At 50.8% G+C, this 16,594-nt stretch overlaps 2 protein-coding genes and 1 long non-coding RNA gene across 4 annotated transcripts; 1 reads left to right on the plus strand and 2 right to left on the minus strand.

The window, feature by feature from the left end:
* Positions 1 to 548: 548 nt before the first annotated feature.
* NKAPD1 (NKAP domain containing 1) lies at positions 549 to 4,307 on the minus strand. The gene is made up of 5 exons (XM_039565025.1): positions 4,135 to 4,307; positions 3,000 to 3,100; positions 2,647 to 2,802; positions 2,222 to 2,275; positions 549 to 1,811 (listed from the first exon to the last, which is right to left on the minus strand). Exons 1-5 carry the CDS (start codon positions 4,201 to 4,203, stop codon positions 1,286 to 1,288), a joined length of 906 nt encoding a protein of 301 aa, XP_039420959.1. The 5' UTR covers positions 4,204 to 4,307; the 3' UTR covers positions 549 to 1,285.
* A 76-nt stretch (positions 4,308 to 4,383) lies between these two features.
* LOC120411250 lies at positions 4,384 to 6,209 on the plus strand. 2 transcript variants are annotated; one of them, XR_005603636.1, is made up of 3 exons: positions 4,384 to 4,652; positions 4,871 to 5,104; positions 5,199 to 6,209. It is a non-coding gene; the product is annotated as an uncharacterized LOC120411250 (long non-coding RNA). The 2 variants fall into 2 exon arrangements; XR_005603635.1 differs by having other exon boundaries at positions 4,384 to 5,104.
* On the minus strand, positions 5,952 to 15,129 carry DLAT (dihydrolipoamide S-acetyltransferase). The gene is made up of 14 exons (XM_010404025.3): positions 15,052 to 15,129; positions 14,184 to 14,285; positions 13,806 to 13,930; positions 13,533 to 13,689; positions 12,403 to 12,529; positions 11,440 to 11,630; positions 10,879 to 11,041; positions 10,592 to 10,659; positions 9,832 to 9,918; positions 9,635 to 9,742; positions 9,091 to 9,206; positions 8,665 to 8,827; positions 8,054 to 8,190; positions 5,952 to 7,562 (listed from the first exon to the last, which is right to left on the minus strand). Exons 2-14 carry the CDS (start codon positions 14,256 to 14,258, stop codon positions 7,433 to 7,435), a joined length of 1,647 nt encoding a protein of 548 aa, XP_010402327.2. The 5' UTR covers positions 14,259 to 14,285; positions 15,052 to 15,129; the 3' UTR covers positions 5,952 to 7,432.
* Positions 15,130 to 16,594: the final 1,465 nt, after the last annotated feature.

The following is a 16,594-nucleotide window of genomic DNA, read 5'->3' on the forward strand; positions in this document are numbered from 1 at the left end:
TTAGATGGGATTTTGGGAAGGCATCCTTCCCTGTGAGCGTGGGCAGGCCCTGGCACGCGTTGCCCAGAGAAGCTGTGGCTGCTTGGAAGTGCCCGCGGCCAGGTTGGAGCAGCCTGGTGGAAGGTGTCCTGCCCGTGGAACTGGAATATCTCTCAATTCCCTTCCAGCCCAAACATTCTGTAGTTCTATAATTCTGGCTTAAAACCCACAACACCCGCAGCAGACCCAGGTGCTCCACACCTGTGTGTTCACTAATAAAACACATTTGTACACACAATAAACACCTCCGTGAACATCCTATTTTTCTTTCCACTTGAAGTGTAAAAAGGACCAACACTCAAGGCTTGGAGTGAGGATTTATGGCCGCTGACATTGTTTTGTGCTTGTCCAGCACACAACAATCACCCCACACATTTCCCCAGTGCCTTGATTTCATCTCCTGCAAGTCAGACCAGGCACAAACACAGCAGAGAACACAGGCACCACCCAGACTCCCAGTCCTGTGCTCTGTCCCCGGGCTTTGCTCCAGAACAATGACAAAAGCATCAAACACATCTGGATTTATTTATTTTATTAAAAGGCTTGGCTGTTCGCTGCAGGGAGAACGGCCTGGTACCAGTTTCTCCAGTAACACACTGGGCAGAGCAGAGACAGGACACAACACCCACCAAGGCCTCTCTGTCAGCACAAATGGTTTCAGCATCCCCAAAGAGAATGAAGGAAGGTAGACACGGTGGCCAGCCCACAGCAGGCTCTGGACAGGAGTCTAAACCAAGCAAATGCACTGGTGGCTTTTTTCACCATTAAAGAAGTCACTTCACGTTCAGCTGGAATGAGAATATTCCCTCAGCTCCCCTCCGTGTCCAGCTGACCTTGTGCCTTCCCCCACAGCTCTGCTTTTGCTGGAGGATGGGAAGACAAAGCTACCGTGAGGTTACAGTGACATTTGCTCTGTTATCAGCCTGATTTATCAGCCTGTCCTCTCTCCTACTGGCCATTGTTTTGGTGAGCCGAAAGAGCAATCTGTTCAAACATAATTTAAGAAAAAAACAACCTGATCACAGCCAAAGAATCTGAGGCTGGCAGGACGAGCCCACCTGTGGGACAGGTAGGCGCTGTCCTGCACTGCTGCCTGGTGAGTCCACGGGCAGCCAGGCTGCCCAGGCTCAGTGCTCCCTGTGGGCTGGCAGGGTGTGTGTAAACCAGTGTTGGAGCAGTGGGGCAGTGCTGAGTGACGAAGACCTGCCTCTGTCCTCCCTCCTGGTCTGAGCTGCACCCAGACCCCTCAGTCCTCATCAGAGCTGTCCTCAGATTTTTCATCCCCCGCCACCTTCCAGTTCTTCCTCTTGCTCCTCTTCTCCGGCACTTCACTCTGCCTCTCCGGCACGGAGCTGGGACACTTCTTTCTCTTCCTTGGGGGCCGCTTCTCCTTCTTCCCCTCGGATTCAGTGTCCTCAGAGCTGCTGGTGCTGGAGCTGCTTGCATGGGAAAAGTCACTCTCCTGCCCAGAAGAAGAGGTAGGTTCCTTGGCAGGCACTTTCCTGGGCTTTTTCTTGCGCTTGTGTTTTCCTTTCCAGGTGCTCGGAGTCTCCTCTCCCGAGCCCTCGCTCTCCACCCGGGAGGAATCTGTGGAAGTTCTCCCCTGCTCCTTTTTCTTTTTCTTCCTCTTTTTGTGAGAGCGCTTTTTTTGCTTCTTCTTGTGGGATTTCTTGGTTTTTTTCCTTTTGTGGGACTCACGGGCTGTTTGCTTCCCCAGGTGGGATCTCTTCTTCCCATTGACAACATTTTTCTCATCTCCTTCTTGCTGATCACTGGAAAAAAAACAGGAGGAGGTGAACTGATAGCCACTGAGTGATGAAACTCATTTATATCCAATCTGTAAGCCTGAAAAATATTGATGATTCTGCTGGGTGTAGGTTAAAAATAATTAATTCTGTCTTAAAATCTTATTTTTCCACTCTCCAGGATACTGCAAGAATTTATTTACCTCCCAGATTCACAGATTTTGGTAACTGCAGCTAAACCTGAGTACCTTAATTACTACAAAAGATTCTCCTAAGACTCACACCACATTAATGGATTTGACCTTTTTTCATGTAACAGTAAGGCTTTGCATTCAAGGCTGATCTCTATTCAAAATTTGAAACTCAGTTTGTAAAATTCCCTGCAGAACTTGTCAGAAGGCAGGTTCTGGATCCATCAGCAAGTCTGTCTGCCTTACCTGTCTGTGTCAAATTCTTCAGGGTACAACTCTTTATATCCACTGTGCCCCCACCTGTAAGAAAGCAGAAGCATCCATTAAAAACAGACAATGTGTTTGAGGACAAAAATCCATCTCTGAAAAGCCAGAGCCACAGAATGAATCTGAGTTCAGACAGGGAGGAAAGAAATAGGACTGATTTGGTTGGTACTATTTAAATACACCTTATGCTCTCAGACTACAACGCAGATTTCTTTAAAACAACCCTGGACTTGTGTTTCTTGAGATTTTTTTAAACTTAGGGGGCAGAGTAATAAATATTAAGCTTAGGGCTGGGCTTTGGCTGCTTAGTGAAACTCCACTGAACAGAAATGTGTAGTTTTTTGGTACAAGGCTCCAAAAAGATGTTTTAATTACAACCACAGCACATGAATTCCCCCACAGACCTGTCTGGCATGTTGGCTTCACATTCGTACAGCTTTTTATTCCAGGATCTGGCCCTGAGGAGATCATCTTCCACCAGGTCAAGGAACTGTGGGTTCCTGGTTTTCCAGTCTGCCCTGTGTCCCTCCTCGTCGAAGCCATCGCTGCGCATCCGGCTGCTGCAGAGAGGGAACAGCTCCTTCAGATGGGAAAACACCTCCCACCCCCAGAGCCCCACTGAGCCCGACCTAATTAACGGGTACCTTGGAGATTTTACACCGAAATGAACACGTAAATGGTCAGGCTTAAGCAGAGGCCTGAGCTCTTTCCTGGGACTCACTGAGGAGAAAATAAGTATTTCTGTGATGTGTCTCACCTGGAGGTGTCTGACAGCATTCTGCTCTGCCTTTTCCAGTAAGTCTCTTCTGTCTGCTTCTCCCACTCCCTTATTTTCCACATTTCTGTCTCTTCCTGAAGCTGAAAGTCACAGAAGGGAAACAACTTTAGCATCAGGGAAAATTCACAGTCATGTGGCACGTGAGCTCCAGTCTCAACACTCCTGCTAGGAAAACTCACAGCCACCTTTCCATCCCCAAACAGAGGATTATTTACACATATCTGTGTCCAAAAGGAGAACCTCCTGGTGGTGGTTAGACCTGCTGAATTATATCAGGGATTCAGGAAGTAGTTTCCAAAACTTAATGGAGTTGCTTAATCTTTCACTAAAATCCTGCCTGTGCACATAAAGTTCAAACTGTTCCATGCAATTAAAAGCATATACGCAGTGCAACAAATAAATTAAAACCTATTAAAGATTTATTACTTTTAAAGTAAATATAGACACATTCCCTCACCCTCACCGCGGTGAGAACCCAAGAAAAACGAGGTTAAGCTGAAACTCGGGGAAACCGGAACGAGGGTAAACTGAAGTCGACACAAACAGCGTTAAACCGAAAGTGACACTGAGGATGTCGATGTGGCCGATTCACCAAACTCCTTCTATTTCTGCCAAACGCTCCCGCTCTCTTCTCCCGCATCAGCAGCGGGGCACGAAGCCTGTCCCGCACCCCCGGGATGTCCCCGCACACCGGGATGAACCAGGACCACCACCGGGACATCCCCGCACCCCAGGGTGTGCTGTAGCCTCGGGATGTCCCCGCACCACCGGGATGTTCCCCCATGGCTGTGTGGCACCACCGGGCTGTCCCAGCGCCCTCACGATCTCCCTGCACCCCGGCATGTCCCGCACACCCAGATGTCCCTGCACCCCGGCATGTCCCCGCATCCCGGGGATGTCCCTGCACCCGAGGATGTCCCCGCGCCCCCACAACGTCCCCGCACCCGGGGATGCCCCCGCATCCCGGGGATGTCCCCACACCCGGGGATGTCCCCTACACTCGGGGATGTCCCCGCACCCAGGGACGTCCCCACGCTCCCAGAATATCCCCGCACCCGGGGCCGCCCCGCTCCGCCCCGCAGGCCCCGCGAGGCGCGGGCGGCGCGGGCCTCACCTTGTTGTGCGCTCCGGTGTGGCGGATGACGTTGCGCAGCAGCACCTTCCCCACGGGCACCCGGGACATGCTGCGGGCGCTGCAGCGGGCCCGGGCCGGGCGCGGTGCTGGCGCTGCTGGCGGTGCTGGCCGTGTTTGTTTGGCGGCGGCGGGGCCGGGCCGGGCCGGGCCGGGCGAGGGACGCGGAAACGCGCGGGGCCGCGCGCGCGCCGCTTCCGGCGCCGTCTCCCGGGCAACGGGGCCGCCATGGCCGCCATGGCCGCCAGCGCCGTGAGGGCCGCGGGGCTCCGGGAGGCCTCGACTGACCCGAACCGAGCCGGTACCGCCGGGCCCGGCACCGCATCCAGCCCCGGCCTCTGCCCGCGCTGCCCCCGCGCCGCTCCCCGTCACTGGGACCGCCGGGGCTCCGCTGCGGGACACCGCGATGGGCCGGGGACAGCAGGTGGCAGCTCTGAAGGAGTCCTGGTTTTTGGGGGAAAAAAAATCCCCAAACGGGAAAAATTCCCAGAAACATTGAGGTTGGGTAATGCTGGAAACTATATAACTTGTTAATAGTTTTAATCAATTACTTAACTAATAAAATTTTAAGTAATGGTTTAAATCCAATTTTAACTGTTTCAATAGAACCTTACACATAATAAGTATTAATTAAATTTTAAGTCTTATTTAAAATTTAATTAATTGTTTTAATTACTTTTAATTAATTGTTTTCCTTAATCATGGATACTGTTCTTAGCCAGTATTTAGCAAAGTTACCATGAGCCACTTCTGCAGAAACACAGCTTGGGGAAAATGAGTGAAACTTCTTGAAGTTTTGGACCAGAGGGGCCCCTGCTAGAGGAGATTTCCAGTAGGGACAGCAGCCCTGTGCATGGAGGGGTCACTGTGAAGGATGCAAACAAGGGACCGCTCTGAACTGAGCTCAGAACTGAACTGCCCAAGGGCAGCTCTGCTTCTGAGGATTTCAAAGGTAAGGCAGCAGAAAGAACCTTGTGTTTTGTGTCCCCAGAAATGCTCACTGCTAATTCCCTGTCAGTCAATCATGGATTTTAATTGTGTTTTAGGACATCATCATTGAGGGTCCTGAGAAATACAAATTCCAGCTAGACTTGCCAGACTGAAGAAACAGCCACAGCAGCGTTGGACAAAGCCAAAGGGGCGTTGTTTATCACAGCAGCAGCTGCCAAGGCAGGTCCTCAACTCCTGCATCCTGCCCAGTTCCTGGGCACAGATTGCACAACAAAAGTCCAGAGTGAGAATCTTTGGTGGTGATGGGGTTTAGGGTGTTTTTAATTCACTTTTTAATCACTGGGGTGAGTATCTCAAATGCCTTTAGAAGGTGCAAGTAGGAAATTAAGGCTGGAGGAACAGTAGCACCAGCAAACTTAGGAAAAAAAATGAGCAAATATTGTAAATATTCAAAGAATACTTGAAGATTTAGTTACAGTACTTGTTATCTGCAATTAAGAGCTGTAGTAAAGAACCACCAATGCCCACATGCTTTACTACACCATTCAAGGGACAGCAATAACAGTGGTGATGTGTTTTTGTTAAATAAATGGACAAGATTCAGATGGTTAGAGCAGCTCTCTTTAAGTATTTAATGCTGGAACAACCTGTCTCACATGGCCCCACAGGTGCCCAGGTGAACAGTGCAGAGAGGAAGCTGCAGACAGCAAAAAGCAAATGTCTGGGAAGATCTGTGATGGAAGTTCAGGTTAATAGGGTGAGTTTCACTGGGAGACTGAAAGGCTGCAGAGCACTGACCCAGAGCAGTGAAGCCACACACAACTGAAGAGAAAAGCACTGGGACATGGTTTAGTAGTTGTCAATTCCAAACATTTAATGGAACATGGGTTCACTAGAGCCAGTCTGGAATCAGGGTATTTCAGGTCATTCAAGAAAATCCAAAACCTTAATGCACTTTTTTGGTTTTTTGCTTAAGCAAGGCATGAAAACCAGGTATCACAGCAACCAGACACTAAATAGTTCCCACAAAAATATTTAATTTCCACAGTATTTTCTTTCAATATCTTTAGTGAATTCTGTAGAACTTTACAGGAGACAGTACTTAATGCAATATACAGAATAACAGGATCAGCCTGAACAACTTCTTTTTTTTTTCCCCCCAACTCTGCCCCCCTGTTTAATTCTCCTGGTCACTCTGTCATTACTGCACGGTTGTCCTTTTTCACATGAACATTTCCATGTGGAAAGTGGAATTTCAGAATGTTCAGCACTGCACCCTCACAGGATACAATGCCTGGGGTAACTGGACATGAGTCCAACAGACTAGAGAAGCACCTTACATACAATATGTACATGGAGAGCACATTCTGCAGCTTTACTGAGGCTGGACAACACAGACAACCCAGGGAAGGTCTGCAGTTCCAGTGGCTTAAGTCAGAGCTTCCTATGGTAGAATGCCTGAAATGAAAAATTCCAAACATCCGAGTCCTCACATGATTAACATCCCCTGGATTATCAGTACGTGTGATTTGTCTACATTGGCTTCCAACACACATTGAACATTCTGCAAGTTACTTCCATGGCATCAGAGCCTGGGCTTAACTTAGCCAGAGGAACAGCAGCTACAGAGTTTCCATACAAAAGCAGATGTCCGTGAGAGTCCATGAGAAGATCGCACATTCCCTGTGGTACCAAGAGCTGTGACCCCACAGACAGCAGTGCTCTTTCACCTTAAAGTGCTCAAAAGGGATCACGTAGCTGAGAAGGTCCCAGCCAGTGCCAGGTTCCAAAAAGGCTTTGAACAGCAGCACTTGGCCTTTGAGACTCTATCCCCAGGCACTTCAGTCCCTCAGTGCATGTGCCATCTCCCCTGCCCCAGGAACAGGACAAATGGGAATTCCCCTCCTGCTGGTACCTTTCTGTGACCATCTCATCTGTGCTCCTGTGAAATGTTTGAAATTCCAGTCTCTCACAACACTGAGGTCATGAAACTGTTGGTATGCACCCCCTGGGCACCCGAGTTTAGAAGCAGCTGGCACAATGCCAGGATAATTTTTTTTTTTTTTTAAATCTGGGATGCTTAACTCTGTTTTGGAAGAGTTTGCAAGTTAACTAACTGTATAAAAATACAGTGTAGCTGTAATATTGCTCTGAAAAGCACTTTTGCAAACTTTTTTTCTGTACAGACTGGTAAATAACATTACCAGATAATATAATACATATTTTAAATAAAAAAAGGAACTCTCTCAAAGTCTGAACACTAAAGTCTAAATAGCTTGTTTAAAACACAACAGTGTGACCCAGGAAAACTCTGCTTTGCATGGTTAAATTATAGCAGCATGGTTACTGGCTTTTCAAGGAAATTCTTGAACTCAGCCAGCCACTGTGCTCCAACTGCTCCATCCACAACACGGTGGTCACAGCTCAGGGTGACAGACATCACGCTGGCCACATCAAAGCTGGGAGAAAAACAAAAGGAAAGGTTAAAACACTCCCCTGCGAGGCAGTGCCACTTACACAGCAGAAAGGCTTCTCCTGGAGAGCCAGGAATAGCAGCTGGCACTTGGTGACAGATGTTTCTCCCAATTGCACCAGAGAGCAGATCATGTTCATTCCTTCTCTGAGGAAAACTAAGGAAGTAACTTCTCTGAGGCACTAAAAACACCTCTGTATGTTCCCCTTAGGGCAGGGAGCTCAGCTTTCCTTGCAGCACAAGGACAGCCTCACACAAAGAAAAAGAAGCATTTTAGTTCCAAGCAAGGGGATATTACACAGAGGACACCTGAATTATAATCCATCCTTTAGGTTTTCTTTAAATGCACATTGAAGCAAGTACTGAAAACACTGTGTAAACAATACATTTTAGGGTTTTTTAAATTATTATCTAATGTAGGTGTTAGGAAACTAGGCACGATTTAAGAGTTTGAGTTCAGGATCAGATGAAACTCACCCTTTCTCATTATCAGCTGGCACTAGCATTTCTTTTGAGGAACCCACTGCCAGGATGCAGGCTTGAGGTGGATTGATTATGGCAGAGAAATTCTTAATCCCATACATTCCTAAATTGGAAATTGTGAAAGTACCACCCTAGAAGAAAACAAACATTCATGGTCAAACTCACAAAAACTGGTTTATGTGGGAATATGAGGAGGGGACGACCTCATCCCAGCCTGCAGCTTCCTGATGAGGGGAGGCTCTTTGGTGACCAGGGACAGGACCCAGGAAGTGGCTGGAGCTGTGCCAAGGGAGGTTTGGGCTGGAGATCAGGGAAGGTTCTTCCCCCAGAGAGTGCTGGGCACTGCCCAGGCTGCCCAGGGAATGAGCACGGCCCCGAGGCTGCCAGAGCTGCAGGAGCGTTTGGACAGCGCTGCCAGGGATGCCCAGGGTGGGATTTGGGGGTGTCTGTGCAGGGCCAGGAGCTGGATTCAGTGATCCCTTGGGTCCCTTCCCACTCAGGATATTCTGTGATTACTGAACAAAGCTCAAACATCACAGAACAGCCTTTGCTCCTTTTAAACAAGTCAAGAGCTGCAGAGTTGAACAGCAACCCAAGTTTCTCACCTGGAATTCATGAGGCTGGAGCTTCCCTTCCCGGGCTTTGGCTGCCAGGGAAGCCACGTCCTTGCTGATGGCAGCCAGGCCCTTGATGTGAGCGTTGAAGACGATGGGGGTGATGAGCCCTGCGGGAGTGCTGACGGCCACACTCACATCCACCACATGATTCCTGCAACGCAGCAGGTGAAATCACTCCAGCAAGAGAACAAACATGAAAAATTCCAAAAAACAGTCCAGACAACCCAAAATTGCCATTAATTTGCAACAATTGTTTCACCTTGCACACCAGCCTTAGATTCAAAGATTTTACCAGTTTAACAAAACCTCTCATCTTTGCATTATACTTTTTCCCTCCCTCAAATCCCAGAAGAAGTTCTGCCGTTTTGCCATGAACAAAGGAAGTTTCTGGCTCTGACCATGCCATAAACTTACTGCCTAATAACTGTGTCCATCCATGAAGAATTTGCCTCAGGTACCTTCAAGCATGCCAAAGCAGAAGCTTTAATTATGAAATCATTGACAGAAAGTTTAATGTTATCCGAGACCTCCTGCAAATAAAGAGATTCCAGGTGTCAGTTTGTCCCCTGCACATCACCCCAGCTAACAAGGGCAGTCACTGCAGTTCCCAGGAAATGTTAGAAAACAATCACACCACTTGCAAGCATTAATATTCAAAGACAATTTAGGAGGTGAAAGCATCTCCTTCATAATTTAAGAAAGTTTTTTTAATGTTTAGTTTTCTGGAAACTTGGCTTAGAATTATTATTCTAATTTTTTTATGTTTCTAACTATTAAAAAGCTTTCTATCCTTTTATTTTCCATCTGAAATAAAGAATCACCACCAAGCAGACTCAGAGCAGCCCCTTAGGGAAGCCAGGAATCAGCAGACATGAGAAAAATGACAGACAGTCCAGAACTGACCCACAAAAGGCACTGAAAAGAGTGGTTTTTTCCTAGCCAAGAGGCCAGAACTCACCTGATTGAGTTCTTTCCTTAGCACCAGGACTTTTCCCATGTTGACATCGATGGACAGGTAGTAGTGAGGTATTGTTTGTTTGGACTGCATCAGCCTCTGAGCAATGACCTGGGGGTGTGCAGAGCAAGGAACACGGATCAGCCTGGAAAATTCCTGGCTGAAAATAACGATCTTGGAAAAGACTGACATCTTCTTACCCTGCGAATGTTGCTGATGGGGATGTCCGTGAAGGTCCCCTCGGGTGCTGCTGCCACTGCAGCAGGAACTGCCTCCGGAGCTGCAGCCTGCAGGGAACACCAGCATCACCCCCAGAAACACCCAAAGAGCAACTGCAACTCATGGCTGAGGCCAAGCTGCCTCTTGGTCTGAGCAGCAGCTATTTCTCCTCAGCCTCTCCTCTCCAGTACCCACAAGGTTCCTTCTAACCCCAGTATTTTTATTAAATGCAGTATTGAGTGATTTAGCAATACAGCACCGACAGACGTTGCTGTGAAGCTCCCTGAGCAGCCAGTCCTGCTCTGGTTGTTTTACAGGAGGGCTCTCCCAAACTGCAGCACACACAGCAACACCTCCAGCGGCTCAGGGAAAACACAAACCACGGGATCAGAACAGTTTTGGGCTAACAGCAACAGGCTGGTGGTTCCGAGGTCTGGCTTTCCTTCTGATCTGCTCTGTTCAGCAGTGCTGGACCAGCTGGGACTGGGCTGACCTCAGCCCATGAAGATTTAGCAACCAAAGGAAGGGTTGGGAGCACACTGGTTTCTTCCTCAGTGGAATATCAAAGGGATAAATAAAGGGATAAAGCTTCATCTGTGTTTCTGACAGGTTAAATGTCACAATTTTACAGTCACCACAGCCCACAAAATCCAGCAATGCCAGTTCCATGTAGGAGCTGCCCTTCCACAGAGCCTTTCCATCCCTGTAACATCCATTCCCACAGGTTTCTAGCCGACTCACTGGAGCAGCCTTTGATGGCACAAATGACTCCACATCTTTTTTGGTGATTCTGCCATCTGGTCCAGTACCTGAAAGGGGCAAAGGAAAATGGGAGAGGATTTTGATTATTTCCAACATGGCTTTGCTTCTAAAGGTACCAGTTTTATGCAACAGAGAGAAATCATTGAACACAACTCCTGGTTGACAGCTGCACAGTCAGGGTGTTCCTGCCAGGAAGAAGAGGGAAATACAGATCTACAGGGACAGAAGATTGATAGTGAGAGCAAGGAGGTGGAAAGGAAAGGTACCTTTCACTTGGGTAAGGTCGATTCCTTTCTCTGCTGCCAATTTCTTTGCCAGGGGACTGACCACGACCCTTCCTTTGTGGGGTGGCCCCGCCGTGGGGGCTGCTGGGGCAGGAGCAGCAGCAGGCTGGGGAGGAGGAGGAGCAGCTGCAGGAGTTGCCATCACCTTAACAAAGAATCAAAGTCATCAGTGGAAGGCACAGCAAGAGAATTGGCCCATCTAATTATCAATCAACAGATAATCACTAATCTGCACAAAGGCTGCCAGTGGCAGAAACTAAATCAGAAACTCACTGGAAAGAGGTCAGCTGAGTTGCTGGGCTATACATCAAATAAAATAAAGGACTTATGCTCCCCGTTTGCAAGGAATCAGAACTGGCACAAGCAACAGGCTGGGAAAAAGACCATAATGAAGAAAACCTGCTGTAGGTTGTGGTGATCACTTCTCAACACATGGATCAGCCATGCACTCACAAATCAGAACACTCCTGTTGAAGCCAGGGCTTCACACTGCAACAACAGCTCAGCTCAAACTCCTAAGTGGTGCCCATGAGGTCTCCTTACCGGTGGAGGAGGAGGAGGAGGAGGAGCTGGGGCCTTCATGTCAGTGGCTGCAGCAGCCTGGTAGTCAGCAAAGGCTGGAATATCAGCCTCCTTCTCCACAATGATGCACAGAGCAGTTCCTAAGGGCACATCTCTTGTTCCTTCAGGCACCAAGATCTTTGCCAGGTAGCCTTCCTCCTGCACTTCAAACCCTGCAAGGGAGAGAAACAACACTGAGGAGCTGAAGAGCTGCTCTAAATGCTGCTGCTGGAGACTCTGGCAGCTGAAGCCCTGTCCTGCAGGAGAACCCTCTCCAGCAGGGAAACCTCTCCATGCACTTGCCAAGAAGGATTAATGAGGAAACAGAAGTGTTCCTAGGAGCTCCAGCGTTTAGCTCTCCAATGGAATGAGATGTTAACAAAACTTGTCCCACAGCATCATCCCCTGTGATTCTAGGACCTTTTCCCTGGTCCTAGAATCAAAAGCCAGACATGGTTAAGGGATAAAAGGGTTTTTAATAAGGATCCTTGTGGTGCAACAATCCGTCAGGGTGGAACATGCCAAAATGCACACACACATCGCGTGTACAATTTACAGACCTTGCCAATTAGCATCTCTGACAGAGACGTCCCAATGAATGGTGTGACATCTCCCTGTTCTAAAGTATTCCCCCCAGATGGGACTAATCCTAGTTTACAGGATGTGTTCTAGAGGGGCCTTGGTTTCTCAAGACAGGGTAAGGCTTTCCAGCCTCCTGTGAGGCCTTTAGGAGTCTTCTGGCCTAGAAGAATACCAGGACTATGCTAAGATATCAGGCTCAAAGAATTACAAGTATCTCTGCTAAGGGTACTGAGAATACATAAAAGGTGTATAAACAGAAAAGGCAAAAATCATCATGGCATCACCTGAGCAGCCAGAGGAGCGGGCAGAGGCTGCTGGGGATCCTGCCAAGGGCACCTCACCCACTCTGGGCTGTGGACTCACCTATTGTGGCTTTATCTGTCTCAATTTCGGCCAGTAAGTCTCCCTCATTCAGCTTCTCCCCAACCTTCTTCTCCCACCTCTGCACTGTGCCCATCGTCATGGTTGGTGACAGAGCAGGGAGAGTGATCTGGGAAGCCAGAGAACACAACACAATCAGATCCTGCTCATCCAGAAGGCTCAGGAACACAGTCTGAACTCCTGAGAAATGATGCCAACCTAAAGAAGCAGCTTTAATGCACTCCTAGGCCTGGCTCCATGACGGCCAAGCACAGAGCTGTCCCACAGTGCTGCTCTGGCTTCTTTTAGCAAGGTGTGAGCAGGAGAGCAAGCAAGAGCAGAGGGCAAGAAATGGATAAGTCAAAATAATCATCACTGCTATCATCTTAGAGCTGCCACCTGCAAGGCTAAGGAAGGCTGGAGCAAGTCACTTTGTCACTGTGACACACACATGTGGAGCAAAACTGGGCAGGGGGGCAAGCAGAGGGAAGGAAGCAACTTTAGTAGCCAAAACACAGATTAAGAAGCTATTCACTAATTCTTTTATTACTGACTTTGAGTAACACCTCAGACAAATCAGTTCCCACATGTTTTATCTGTGGGATTGGGTTTAGTATTCCAGATTTTCTTTTCCAAAGGAATGTCAAAGCAACCCCCTGTACAAAGTGCTCAGATCCATCAGTGGAGGTACACTTCATTATCTAAACAAGGCAAAAAGATCATCCACAAACACAACTCGTTATTAGTGACCCACAGACACACCTGGTGTGTTCACCAGAGCATCACAGACTTGAGCTCTGCTTTGCAATATGAGCAGATCTTATTCACACTAAGCACAAGGTCTTGTTATACCACAACTGTCCAAGTAATACAGATTTAGCATGTTTTTCAAGACAACAACCCTGGAGGAACAAGTCTCTCCTCCACCAGCAGCTCAAATGCTGAAATAAATTTATTAAAAAAGCTTTCTGGGATGTTCCCCAACACCTGCTTTAAGCACACAACAACTGAAGTGGCACTGTTAATAAATTCCCATTCCAGACAGTTTTTCTGACAAAATCCCCCACAGGTAGCAATGCCAGGGGCAGAAAAAGAGTGCAGCAAGCCTTAAAGCAGGAGCAGTGCTCTCTTACCTGCATGTGAGGAGGGTAAGAGCTGCCAGGGGCCTGAGGAGAAGGCTGAGATGGTGGGGAGGGGGCTGCAGCTGGAGGGGGAGGCACTGAGGCTGCAGGGGGAGCAGCTGCTGCAGAATCCAGGGTGTAGTTTTTGAAGGCATCAATATATTCAGGCCTAGAAGAAAACACAGAGCCCCAAATCCCATCAGGTGATGGTCTCAGCCTTTCACAAAAAGCACCCCAGATGCCCCGAAAGGGAAAATTCAAGTCAAGGGTTAGGAAAATACATACTTGTCTACTGTGATACATATTATGGCCCCAATAGGAACATCCCTTGTTCCTTCTGGCACCAGGATCTTGGCCAGGTAACATTCCTCTAGGCTCTCAAAGCCAACTGTAGCTTTGTCTGTCTCCACCTTTGAGAGAGAACAGGAAATAGTGAGCCCAGAGCCTCCCAGTCTGTGGTAGGGTCACAGTTCTGGAAAAATCACCCTGAGGCGGCAGCTCTAGAGAAGTTTGCCCTCAAACCAGCTCTGAGAGGCTGACAGCCACTTCCTCCCACCGACATCCCTTGGGATCTGTCATCCAAAATCTGTCTTCGGGCAGGGACAGCCCCCAGGCCACACGTGCAGCTCGTGAGAGACCAGCCCAGCCTCATCCCCAGGATACCTCTGCTATGAGATCCCCTTCATTGATCTTGTCCCCCTCCTTCTTCTCCCAGCGCGCGATGGTGCCCATCTGCATCGTGGGGGACAGCGCTGGCAGCGCCACCTGTGAGGGACAGGACAGTGTCACCAACCCTGACAGATCCAGCAGCAGGAGTCACACACAGGACAGAGACAAATCCTCAGCTCAGCCTGGGATGGGGGGCACAAAGCTGCTGCAAATCCACAGGACCGCCCCAAGATGCTGGTGAAGAACCCTGGGCAAACCCACACTGGGTGCTGAGGGGAGAGGCTGTGATTGCCCCATCCCTGGAATTATTCCAGGTCAGGCTGGATGGAGCTTGGAGAAATCTGGGATAGTGGAGGGTGTCCCTGCACATGGCTTTAAGGTCCATTCCAACCCCGTAACACTCTACGATTCTACCAAGAAAGGGTTACAGAGAGCCAGGTCTTGGCCTGGGTCTGCCAAGGGACCAACAGTGGGGCTGAGAAAAAAGACAGAGGTGATGGAAGTAGTACCCAACCGCCATCCAGGGACTTGAGGCAGGGTGGTGCCAAAGGCACAAAAACCGCCGATTTTTTCCCTGTTTGGGCGGTCAGGCGCTGGAATAGGTTTCCCCACGGAGGTGGTGGAGTCCCCATCCCCGGAGGTGTCCGAGAGCCGTGTGGGCGCTGTGGTGTGGGGGCTCCATCAGCAGTGCTGGGTTGCTGATCCTAAAGGTCTTTTCCAGCCTTGATGATCCCAAAGTTCTGTCCCTGGGGCAAACTGAGCCGCACGGGGAGGGGACGGAAAACCCGGAGGGGGAAAGCGTAAGGGGCAGGAAGGGGACACGGGGGACACGCGGGATAATGGGTTCGGGGGTGTCTCTCACCTTCTGGTGCGCCGGGAGGCTGCAGCAGCGGCACGGGACGAGCCGGGGCCAGGCGGGCGGCGGCAGCAGCGGGCGGGGCGCGGGGCCGCCCCAGGCCGGGCCGCGCCGGGCCGGGACGGCCCCGGCCCCGACCCCGGCCCCGAGCGCTCGGCGGGGCCGCACCAGGCCGGGCGCCCCGGCCGCGCCCCGGGACACGCGTCGCGCCAACACCCGCCACATGCTGGGGCTGGGGCTGCGGCTGAAGCCGGGCTGGGCCGGGCGGACCGGGGCCGGCGGCGCTCGGTGACCTCCGTGCGGGCGGAGCGGCGCGACACTGGGGCGGCCGTAAAGCGCGGCGGGGCGGGAGCGAGGCGGGAACGGGCTCGCCTCAGCACCGCCTCAACACCGCCTCGGCACCGCCTCAGCACCGCCTCAAGCACCGCCTCAGCACCCGCCTCAACACCGCCTCGGCACCGCCTCAGCACCGCCTCAAGCACCGCCTCAGCACCGCCTCAACACCGCCTCAGGCACCCTCAACGCCTCAGGCACCGCCTCAAGCACCGCCTCAAGCACCGCCTCAGCACCGCCTCAGCATCGCCTCAGCACCGCCTCAGGCACCGCCTCAGCATCGCCTCAGCACCGCCTCAGGCACCGCCTCAGCACCGCCTGAACATCGCCTCAGGCACCGCCTCAGCACCGCCTCAGGCACCGCCTCAACATCGCCTCAGCACCGCCTCAGCACCGCCTCAGGCACCGCCTCAAGCACCGCCTCAGCATCGCCTCAGCATCGCCTCAGCACCGCCTCAGCACCGCCTCAGACCCCGCCTCAGCACCGCCTCAACACCGCCTCGGCACCGCCTCGGCACCGCCTCAAGCACCGCCTCGGCACCGCCTCAGGCACCGCCTGAACATCGCCTCAGCACCGCCTCAACATCGCCTCAGCATCGCCTCAAGCACCGCCTGAACATCACCTCAGCACCGCCTCAGCACCGCCTCAGCACCGCCTCAGGCCACCGCCTCAACATCACCTCAGACCCCGCCTCAACACCGCCCCGCGCCCGCAGCAGCGGCCGGATCTGAGCGCGGCTGAGGGAGCGGGGAAAGGAGCTCAGCCTGCAGAAAAGGAGGCGCAGGGGGCACCTTGTGACAGGAGCGGGCAGCCGGGGGGGTCGGGCTCTGCTCCCGGGGAACAGGGACAGGAGGAGAGGGAACGGCCTCAGGCTGGGCCAGGGGAGGCTCAGGGTGGATGGGGTACAACACATATAAGTGTATCCAAGGAGTGTCAGAGGATAGCGCCAGGCTCAGTTCACCAGGCTCCTGTTCAGTGTGACAGGAGTAGCAAAGGCGATAAATTAAACACACCCAAGTTCCACCTCAACCTAAGCAAGAACTTCTTTCCGTGGAGGGTGGGTTTATTCTGAGATGTGCTCTTACTACCATATCCCAGGCTTGTCTTTTTCACTGCTTACAATTTGTTCATTTCTGACCAACTTTCCTCAGAGTTACTTTCCTGTTTCTATACTTGTTAACTCTATCTTGTAAAAAAATCTCTGGAGTCAGGGTT

Source organism: Corvus cornix, chromosome 24 (assembly GCF_000738735.6).
Source record: "Corvus cornix cornix isolate S_Up_H32 chromosome 24, ASM73873v5, whole genome shotgun sequence".
NCBI classification, from domain to species: domain Eukaryota; kingdom Metazoa; phylum Chordata; class Aves; order Passeriformes; family Corvidae; genus Corvus; species Corvus cornix.